General features: G+C 40.2%; 1 protein-coding gene across 1 annotated transcript; it reads right to left on the bottom strand.

Annotated features, from left to right (window-relative positions):
* Positions 1–3,522: 3,522 nt before the first annotated feature.
* LOC120566687 lies at positions 3,523–4,419 on the bottom strand (the record flags this gene model as incomplete). Its single annotated transcript, XM_039813270.1, has 1 exon — positions 3,523–4,419. A coding segment is annotated over one exon (897 nt), but the record flags the coding sequence as incomplete, so codon positions are not given.
* Positions 4,420–11,313: the final 6,894 nt, after the last annotated feature.

The following is an 11,313-nucleotide window of genomic DNA, read 5'->3' as shown; positions in this document are numbered from 1 at the left end:
TCTGGTTGTATTAGACTAGTGTCATCAACTTTTTAGTTGATGGAAAACTTGTTAGCCGTAAGTTGCTTATTTATTAGGGCTGTCAATGGAATAAAATACTGAATTGCGATTAATTGCATAATTGTCCATAGTTAACTTGTGATTAATCACAAATTAATCCCATTTTTAATCCTTAATTTTTAAAATTTTTAATGCTTGACAGTACATGCAAGTAACTTTAGTATTGTGGAGAGAACCATCTGGAAGGACTTTGAAACTGAACTGCCATTCCAAAGACCCTTTTTTTGATCCATTTCTGCATTAAATGGAATTATGCTATAACTTACTATTATTGCGTTAATTTTGACAGCCCTATTATTTACACATCCAGCAGTTACGAAGCAACATTACTATTAATTTGGAGTCGTGTTTCTAGCCACCTGATCGAATATTCACTCTCTTTAAGCTCTGCTTTGGTCCCCACCCACTCCTGATGGGGAATCCTACTCCTCTCTTTTCTGTTTGTGTTTCTGTTTGCTGCTGTGCCGTTTTGAGGTGTGTTTCATGACATTCGACAATTAGGTTTGCCATTTTGACAAGTACATTATATCACTTCATGGGGGACGTGAAAGTTTGTTAACCTGGAAATGTGGAGTATTCTGTTAGGTTTGTGTTTTCTGTGTTGTTTTTTTTCCACCAATTTACTACATTTACAACCCCAAATTAATCATATTGTTGCAGTTGTGGGTGTTGTAGCGTAAAATCGTATCATTAAAAGCCAATAATTGAAATACAATGAATCAGTTAGATTTTTGTTTTCTTACTGAAGCCAAAACTTTCACCCAGCTTTTCCCTAATTATGTGCTGCTGTAAGAGAAATAGGCTGGCTCTGTTGAGAATCAAAGCTACAGTATCGAGAAGTTCCTGACTGTCATCCTCTGTGTGTTCACTAGTATTTATGTACATATTGCTGCAGTAATTAAATCCCACAGCTATAATTTAAAGGTCACATCCAAACTATTCCCCTGGAATATTATAGAATTGTGGTAATACCACCATGGATGTATTATTAGAACTGGATACAGCATTCGAGGCTGAGCCCCGTTCATTCCTATGAGAGTTGCTCAATGGCGCATGAAGCCATCATCGGGCCAAAAACACGTATAAAATGACCCGGATGATGTGCACTAGAGACTTCCACTAGCTGAGCCGGCTACTTCCGGTTTAGTGCTCCGTTAACTTGAATGGGAATTAAATTATTTAATCTTGCGGCTCTTTTAGAATTTCTAAATGTTATCAGACCGAATGGATCAAATTCTGATAGTGAGGAGATCACGTGACCAGCAGCCACAATGGCTGTAGAAAACTGTGGCTCTCGTACCCACCTCCGCATTTCATTGAATAACCAGGTCTATTTTTTTTTCTTCAACGCCAAATCATTTTATATGCTATCTCAGTGACTCAGTGAACTGCCAGCAAGTGCGAGAAAACAGGTCCCGTTGTCATCTAAGCTACATACACAAAAATCTGCAAACATGGCGGCAGCTAACAGAGCGGTGGCTAACATAGCGACCGATCACTCAGGTCTTGGAAAAGCAACTAAGTGTGCTTGAATCAGTGGTTTAAAACACAATAAACGGTAGCTCTAACGGAAATGAATGCCTCGCTGCAACACATCAGGGCAGAGCTTGAGAGAGCTTGAGGGAACTACGGTGCGTGATGCAACCTGACTGCGGTGCATTCACGACCCAGCGGCATCGGGAGCTTGAAGAAACACAACACGAGATACATGCTAGGAGCACCCCGGACCTGCTCATCCACCCGGCCACACTGAGAGTGACCCACGGAGGGAGAGAGTTCGCCTTCACTGCAGCCACAGATGCGGACGTTTTCTGTCGGGAGCTGGATGTGGAGGACGACGTAACATCAACACGGGCTGCTCCGCGGTGGGGCCGAGGCTGGCAGACCCAGCGGGTGTGGACTAGCGGTGTCTGGGCGACCGTGCTAAAGTTTGGCTCAATCTTCGGCTATAAAATTAACTGGAATAAATCTAATTTTCTTTTATTGAACAACAGGCATGTGACATCAGCCATTAGTGTAACAATACCAACCCAAAGAAAAATTACATATTTGGGCATCACGCATCGCTACAGCGAGTTGTCCAGGACAACTATGAAACTATATTAAGTAGTGTTCAAAGGGATCTGTCCAATTGGTCTGCGCTGCCAGCATCACTACGGTCCAGGATTGCTGTTGTTTAAATGAATATAGTTCCTCGTGTGAATTTCTTAAGTACAATGATCCCCTTACCCCCACCAGTATATTTCTGGAAGAAACTTGATACCTTAATTTGGCAGTATATTTGGAATAATAAACAACCTAGGCTAAAATATTCTACCCTGCAACGTATCACAAACACAGGAGGCCTGGCCCTCCCCAACTTTAAAATGTATCACAGAGCCTTTCAGCTATGGGCCCACAGAGCGTGGATGGACCCCTCATCTATAGTTCCATGGAGAGAAATAGAGCAAAATCTCACTGGAAGTCTAAGGCTGCAAGACCTTGCCTTTGCAGGTGTGTGTCCAAAAAAGTATGTTAGCCTATGGCCCTATTATCACCAACACATGACCAACTTTAAACACGTGGAAGACCAACTAAGCTACACCAATAAGTGGCATTTGAATACCCCAATAGGGCACAATGCACACTTAATGTCTGGTAACAATTCAATTTCAATTCAATTTTATTTATAGTATCAAATCATAACATAAGTTATCTCGAGACACTTTACAGATAGAGTAGGTCTAGACCACACTCTATAATTTACAAAGCCCCAACAATTCCAACAATTCCAGTAATTCCCTCAAGAGCAAGCAGTGCGACAGTGGCGAGGAAAAACTCCCTCTTGGGAAGAAACCTCGGACAGACCCAGGCTCTTGGTAGGCGGTGTCTGACGAGCCGGGTTGGGGTGTGATGAACAGTGGCGATAGTAGTCACATTAATAATGGAACAGTGACTGGATGTAGCGGGAAGCTGCAGGGTTCAGCAGGACGCAGCATGACATTGCAGGGCATCGCTGAGCTCAGCAGGGAGTGCAGCAGGACCACGGCGACAGCTGCAACCAGGGTCTTGGTGCCAACGTTCTCCAAGGAAATACGCTGGGGGAAAAAAAAAGCATAAGGACTCCGGGGAGTAAACTCCCCAGAAGCTAGGATTAGTAACAAGCATTTCTGGGACGGGCTGCACACAAATAGTAATAGTAATAGTAATAGTAACAGTAATAGAAAGGGAGAGGAGAGAGCAGCTCAGTGTGTCAAAGGAAGGAAGTCCCCCGGCAGTCTAGAACTATAACAGCGTAACTATAACAGGTAACTAAGAGAGACAGGTCATAAGGAGAGGTAGCTTTTTCGGGCTTAGAACTCTCCCCCTGCCGGATCTGGCTTGGCTGGCCTGCCTCCCTCTACTTTGTTATGTATTATTAATCTAACAATTATGAAGAGAAGCAGTTGGGCCAGTTAGGTGAACACTGCAACTCCTCACTCCCTAACTATAAGCTTTATCAAATAGGAGAGTTTTAAGTTCATTCTTGAATGAGGTGACAGTTTCTGCCCCCCGAACCCAGATCGGGAGCTGGTTCCATAGGAGAGGAGCCTGATAACTGAAGGCTCTAGCTCCCATTCTACTTTTAGAGACTCTAGGTACCACCAGTAACTCTGCATTCTGGGAGCGCAGTGCTCTAGTAGGACAATAGGGTATTAGGAGCTCTTCTAGATATGATGGTGCTAGACCATTTAGAGCTTTGTAGGTCAAGAGAAGGACTTTAAACTCAATCCTGGATTCAACAGGAAGCCAATGCAGAGAAGCTAATACAGGAGAAATATGATCTCTTTTCTTAGTTCTTGTGAGAACACGCGCTGCAGCATTCTGGATCAGCTGGAGAGTCTTAAGAGACTTATTTGAGCAACCTGACAGTAGGGAATTACAATAGTCCAGCCTGGAAGTAACAAATGCATGGACTAGTTTTTCAGCGTCGTTTTGAGACAGGATATTCCTAATTTTGGCAATGTTACGAAGATGAAAAAAGGCTGTTCTTGAGGTTTGTTTTAGATTGGCATTAAAGGATATATCCTGATCAAAGATAACTCCTAAAGTTCTAACAGTGGTGCTGGAGGCCAGGGCAACACCATCCAGAGTAGCTATATCTCTAGATAATGAAGTTCGGAGGTGTTTAGGGCCCAGCACAATAACTTCAGTTTTGTTAGGGTTTAACATCAGAAAATTATAGGTCATCCAGGATTTTATATCCTTAATACACTCTTGAAATTTTGCTAGCTGACTGGTTTCGTCTGGTTTGATTGACAAGTATAATTGGGTGTCATCCGCATAACAGTGAAAGTTAATTGAGTGTTTTCTAATAATATTGCCTAGAGGAAGCATATATAAGGAGAATAGAATTGGTCCAAGCACTGAGCCTTGAGGAACCCCATGGCTAACTTTAGCGTACTTGGAGGATTTATCATTAACATTCACAAATTGAGATCGATCAGAGAAATAGGACCTAAACCAACTCAGAGCAATTCCTTTAATGCCAACCAAGTGTTCCAATCTCTGTAACAGGATTGAATGGTCAATTGTGTCAAATGCAGCACTAAGATCTAGTAAAACAAGAATGGAGACAAGACCTTTGTCTGCAGCAGTTAAAAGGTCGTTAGTAATTTTCACCAGTGCCGTCTCTGTGCTATGATTCTTTCTAAATCCTGATTGAAAGTCATCAAATAAACTTTTGCTACACAACAAACCCTTTGCTTGTAAGCAGTGGAGTGACAGAGGTATTTATACTTTAGACCAGCTATTCAATGAGAAAGGTATGTTGAGTTTTGAAGACCTGAGAGCTAGTTTTGAGGTCCCCAAGACATCCTTCTACTTATATATTTATGCTAAACTGATGGAAGTATCCATAGGAGAACTCCCAATAGTAAAGAAATGGGAACGAGAGCTGAGCCCTGAGGGGAACACAATTAATTGGGACAGTTTGGGACTACATTTTCCACTGTTCCAAGAACCCAAATCACCAGTATATCCACTTCAATATATGTGATAGGAAATATTGGACTCCCCAGAAGAGATACGTCTCTAAAGTCATTCCCACTCCCTATTGCACGTTCTGTCAACCTGAACAAACTGGAACTTTCCTGCATATGATCTGGGTGTGTGAACAGGTGCATGAGTTCTGGAATAAAACAACATCAATATCTGATGTGATAGGATGTTGAATTCCTACTGACCCAATTGTTTTGTTACTTAATGACAACTCTAAATTACACCTGCTTGGGAGACAGAGGAAAATTTGGCTACACTGTAATAAATTTCATGTTAGTTTAACTTGGAAATGCAAGTTCCCTTGCTGCCTTGAAAATCGAAGTTCACTCAACTTGAAGACTGCCTTTGTTTCAACTTAGAAATTAAAGTTAATGAGGTTGATGTAACTACAGTGTTCTAGTTTTGTTAAAGTTGTTCTTTTAGTTGATTTAACATTACTTGGTTTAACTTCATACTTTAAGTTAAAACAAATTTATTTTCTTTAATAATGCAAGAAACCTTCCTTGCCTAGTATAACAGACTTTTCTGCTTTATTTCAACTCACAGTTTCAAGTTAAAACAACATAACCACATTTATAGCAGACATAGCGTGGGTGCTTAGGTGGGGCCACCCCTGGGCCCCGTGCGAAATAGGGGCCTCTCTGCTGATCTTGTGTCACTTGACATAAAGTGGCCAGTAGTGAAGTGACATGCCACAGATTAATGGCTGAAGAAAGCCTATTACTGCTCAACGTCTAACACTGTAATACTCCAGCTCTTCTTATCAAACGTAACAGTCACTTAACTCATGGTTACAAATGTAAACCAGCAATAACAATGACAATTACCAGGCAACAAAACACTACATTCTAAACACACGTTTAATAAACAGAATTCATAAAGTTACATTTGTATTTCGAACAAACTGCAAAATTTTCAGCAAATTTTAACACAACTCTATTTACCGCCTTGCATCATGGGAATTGGCCAGCCATTGAACCAATTGCAGTCCTGACTGCAGTACGCAGATCGGGGTTGGGCTAAATATGGGCGGAGCTAAACGTTTGACTTTTGAAAAGAACTTTCCATTTCAATTTGAGAAGAGTGAAATTCACAAGTTGTTGACAGGTACTCCCTCTGCCGGGCACCAGTGCTTTCTTGTTTGCCACAACACGTGTTATATTTTAGTAGAAATTTGAATAGGCTACATCACTTATCGGCGGTGTATAATTAATTTATTGTGTCCATGCTTTAACTTTGCCATGGAAGAAGACGGAAGAAGGTTATTTTAAACTCGAAAGGCAACTCTTTTTTGTTGCAACACACACACACGCTTTTTTTTCAACTGATAACTTAACTTACATACCCAAGTTCAATCAACACATAAATTTTTTTAAATAGTCAACCCAATGAATAAATGCAAGTTTAACTTTCAAAAACTCATAAATTTGAGTTCAAAATCCACAACTTGTATAAGCTCGTTCAGTTAAAAATAAGAAATAAGTGGACATAACTAAATGGGTCTGTAATATTTTATAGTGTAGCCGGCTCAACTGCAACCAAGAAAATGATAGCTCAATGCTGGCTCCCCCCTCACTCGCTTTGTATAAAACAGTGGTTGACGTATTTTCTAGACATAGTTATGCTTGAGCTCTCTACAGAATCAGAATCAGAATCAGAAAGGGTTTTATTGCCAAGTACGTTTTTTAACACATACAAGGAATTTGTTTTGATGTTGTTGGTGCACATCACACATTCTCTAAATGGAATATTAAACAATATAAGTATAGGTATAAACAATATCAACAAAATCTTTAAAAATAAAGATAGAAATAAAAAATAAATAAAAAAAATAAATAAAGAGCAAAGAGCATTACAGCAGAGGATTAACAAAGCCAGATCATCCACTATCAGCCTATGGGAAAGCTCAGCAGCACAAATATCTTGACCTCAACCCCACAAGAATTAGAGTGATTAGGCAAGGTGTGGCTTCTGTTTGTTTGTTTTGTTTTCCTTGAGACTGCAGAGGGTGGGGGTGGGAGAGGGTTTTTGATCTTTTTCAATTTGTGTTGATCTGTTCTGTGCACCATCTGCTATTACCTGTCACATGGTGTGGAATTTGTTTTGTATGTCTGAAGGTGGCAATAAAAAAAGTTGATAACAAAAAAAAAAAATCTGATAGTGAAACAAGTCATTTTGCGGGGGTTGTGATGGTCCAAAAAATCTCCTTCGTTAGTCCATGGGAAAAAGTATTTTTGGGCCAGAGGGCATCGCGTGACCTGCCAGGAGTTGTAATTCTACTGTTTGGCCACTATGTCAAATTGGCATCAAATCCCGGCGCACTTCCTTGGGGCCTGACTACAACAGATATTCCAGGTAAAATCTGCAAAATGAATGAATAATGTAGAAATGGTCTTTGGCTTTATAGCAGTGGATCAGAAATACACCTTTAAAATCCTATACATTTTTTGATTTACCTGTTTTAAAATCATTCTGATGATTCATTTTGTGTCTCTCCTTTTCTTCCTCACCACTGGGTGGCACTATTAGTTTGAGAACTAGAGACATAGTGATTGGGAGCGGGAGGAGAACTAGAGCAGCAGAAATGCAAAACGGCACAACCTATCACTGTTAAAGTGGTGGAATGACAAGAGGAGACAACACTAGAAGAAACTAAAAAGCAGAGGAAACAAGAAAATAACATGCAATGTCGGGAGATATATTTGTATGCCGCACAGATTCCCTGCAAATTAGAGGAGACAAAAGTGTAATGGTGAAAGAGAAAAAAGGAGAGATAAGACAGGATAGACGGGACTTCTTTTTTCAACTTAAAGTGTTCAGAGTTGAGAGACTGCCTCCACTGAACACACACAGAGGATTCTATGTTGGTAGACTGATTGTTGACAGTGAGAACACTTCTACAGGATACCCCTGATTCCACTTGAAGTACTGCTGTCTCCTACTGTCGCTATGTAATCCCAGCAGTCTATTGAAAGACCCATCAAGTGAAACCTAAAGGGAGAGATAAAGCTACTCCTGCTCACCAGATGAGCTTCACACATCTCTCACTTTTACCCAGTGCTCCTCTGGGACAGCACAGAAGAAAAAGCTTTGTTTAATGGAATGTACTGTCTGTCACCTCCATTATTTTTAATGCATCCTGTTTTGTTCTAACATCAAGTCATGTCGAGGGTTCACATGTCATATAGCCTCTGCCCTTTGTCACTGGAGGATAATGCCTCATCCCCTGTAGATTTCCCCATGTGGTAGTAATACTATAAAATAGTTTCTGGCTGCACACGGCGTGATATCAGCTAGTCCGAGCCCTCAACCAAGCCATTAGCCACCATTGTCCAGCCAGACCAGCTCTTGTCCACCATTAGTATCCAGCCCCAGCCAATCATTTGTCTATTACAGCCATCATGATGTTTAGCTCTCTCAGTGAAAGGCCACATTCCACTAAATGTGTTAATGTGCGTACGAAACTTGCCTGGCTTGTATTTATAAATACATTTTTATATTTTCACATTCAAAGAGGCTCACCTCCTATCCTCAAATATCCTCAAATGCATTTATGTCTGCACCACTTAAGACACACATCTCCAGGATATGACAGATAAACATTTTTAATGTAAGTCATGATTAAATAGATAAATAGATAGATCTGTTTACCAGCTTTTCAGCAGTGTGCATAAAAGTTAAATAAATAGGACAAAAACTAATAGAGCAAATATGAATAAAATAAAAATAAAAAAAAGAAAATAGAAAAATTTTTCAAAAGGTGAGACACAAATGTTAAAAAAGGTGACCTTAAAAACTGATGGTAAGGTAGCAGCATAAGGGTTGTTTGTGCAAAACTGCCATTCAAAGGTATTGTGTTTGACTGGAGATGTGTTTCTGTGATTGTGAAATGAGCTTTCAAAAGCATAAAAGACGTAATGCTGGAGAATGAAGAACAATGGTTGTGATTTTAAGTTATGATTCCATTGTGTTCGGTAGTGCTCTGCGTTCCCTCGTTCTCTTGATTCTACAAAACCAGTGAAGGTATTTTTGCTTCTGACCTCCAGTTTTCTCTGTTGTCTCACCTGTGGATGTTTTGTGTACGCAGCTCTACATTTGTGCCTTGCTGCTGATCCAGTTCCTGTAGTTCGACGCCTGTTTTTCGTTCTGCCATCTCCAGCCGGCCAGCTTCCTGCCACCACTGCTCCTGCTAGACTTTTTTTGTTCAACAACTTTTTTGGCACTTACCAATCAGCTCTGATTCTCTGCTCTGTAATTCAACAAACTGTAAAGCTTAACATTTTATTTATATTTCCATTTCAAGCTTAAAGCAGTTTTACTGCAAGAGCAAAATAAGAATAATTTGATTGCCAGTAATTACATTTGTGTTGTTGCTGTGGTACTGAAAAAAAGGCTTTCATTTTAAATTAAATGTTAGGATAAGTAGGACGTACTTAGTAATTATATTGTATTGTATTGTAAGTAATTGGTAAATGACAGTGATTGTATGACCAGTTAGTGGTCAGGAGTAACTACACTCCTGTGAGGTCAAAGTGCAACACTGATTGTTAACCTTTGAACTTTCAGTGTATTAGACCGCGTGAGTCACAATAATAATGGTCTGGATTACTGGATGTCAGGCATACTTCTATCCTTTGTGATGAAATAATTAAAGTTAACATGCTAATGTGTCTAAATACTAAAATGACATTACTGAGAGGTTACATGTTTATAGGAACCGTGGAATAAATATATAAGTGCAATGGTGCTCATTTCAATGTGTGTGTGTGTGTGTGTGTGTGTGTGTGTGTGTGTGTGTGTGTGTGTGTGTGTGTAAGCTTGATTAGATAATCAATGGTGCTCTTTACAATACGTGTGTAAGCTTGTTTAGATCATTACCCTCCCTGTTAACACATGATGAGACTACGGGTGAGTAGAATAAATGTTTGGAATAGGGAATCTACACACTTAATATGGAGCCTGAGAGTGAAGCAGAAACTGTCCACAACTGTGAAACCTGTACTTTATTTTGCCTTATTGCTTTAGAATAAATATATATTGAATGAGAGACATTGAAGAGACGATTTTATCCTTTTCTTAAAGGTCCCATGACATGGTGCTCTTTGGATGCTTTTATATAGACCTTAGTAGTCCCCTAATACTGTATCTGAAGTCTCTTTTATATAGACCTTAGTAGTCCCCTAATACTGTATCTGAAGTCTCTTTTATATAGGCCTTAGTGGTCCCCTAATACTGTATCTGAAGTGTCTTTTATATAGGCCTTAGTGGTCCCCTAATACTGTATCTGAAGTGTCTTTTATATAGGCCTTAGTGGTCCCCTAATACTGTATCAGAAGTCTCTTTTATATAGGCCTTAGTGGTCCCCTAATACTGTATCTGAAGTGTCTTTTATATAGACCTTAGTGGTCCCCTAATACTGTATCTGAAGTCTCTTTTATATAGACCTTAGTGGTCCCCTAATACTGTATCTGAAGTCTCTTTTATATAGGCCTTAGTGGTCCCCTAATACTGTATCTGAAGTGTCTTTTATATAGGCCTTAGTGGTCCCCTAATACTGTATCTGAAGTGTCTTTTATATAGACCTTAGTGGTCCCCTAATACTGTATCTGAAGTGTCTTTTATATAGGCCTTAGTGGTCCCCTAATACAAAGTGAATTTTTCATGCCATGGGACCTTTAACAAACAAACACAACACCTCTGTGTTTCGCAAAGGCACAGTTGCTGCATCAGGGTTTAGCACCGGCCAAGACGATTATTATTTTTTTAAAGAAATACAAACAACCCAGAGCTTTTTTCCCCCTATACCAGAATGCTAACTTGTGGCAGCCAGACAACACTTCAGCGCTGGCATATATAACATATATTTATACTATTAGGGATGCACCGAATCCAGGATATAGGTTCAGATTCAGCCGAAGATTGGGCTTTTTGAAGGGGTTTGGTTTCTGCCGAACCTTAGAATTTTTTTCCACCAAACCGAACAACATCGCCGCTGCCAAAACACCTGCGAATGACACATCCGAAAGAATACGAGCCGCACATGAAGGAATCCACAGACAGCAGCCAAAACGCAGCAACCCCAGGTCAATGGAAGGACAGTCACAGCTAAAAACTTGTGTTAACCAGACAGTGCCTCTCCCGGGCTGTCAGCTGTTCCTCGGCAAATGAGCGGAGCGACCGAACGGCCGACTGCTGCTCGTTAGCTAACGTTAGCTTTCTAATTTCACCCACCCA

This window comes from Perca fluviatilis, chromosome 10 (genome assembly GCF_010015445.1).
Source record: "Perca fluviatilis chromosome 10, GENO_Pfluv_1.0, whole genome shotgun sequence".
NCBI lineage: Eukaryota > Metazoa > Chordata > Actinopteri > Perciformes > Percidae > Perca > Perca fluviatilis.
This window is presented reverse-complemented; position numbering and strand designations above follow the sequence as displayed.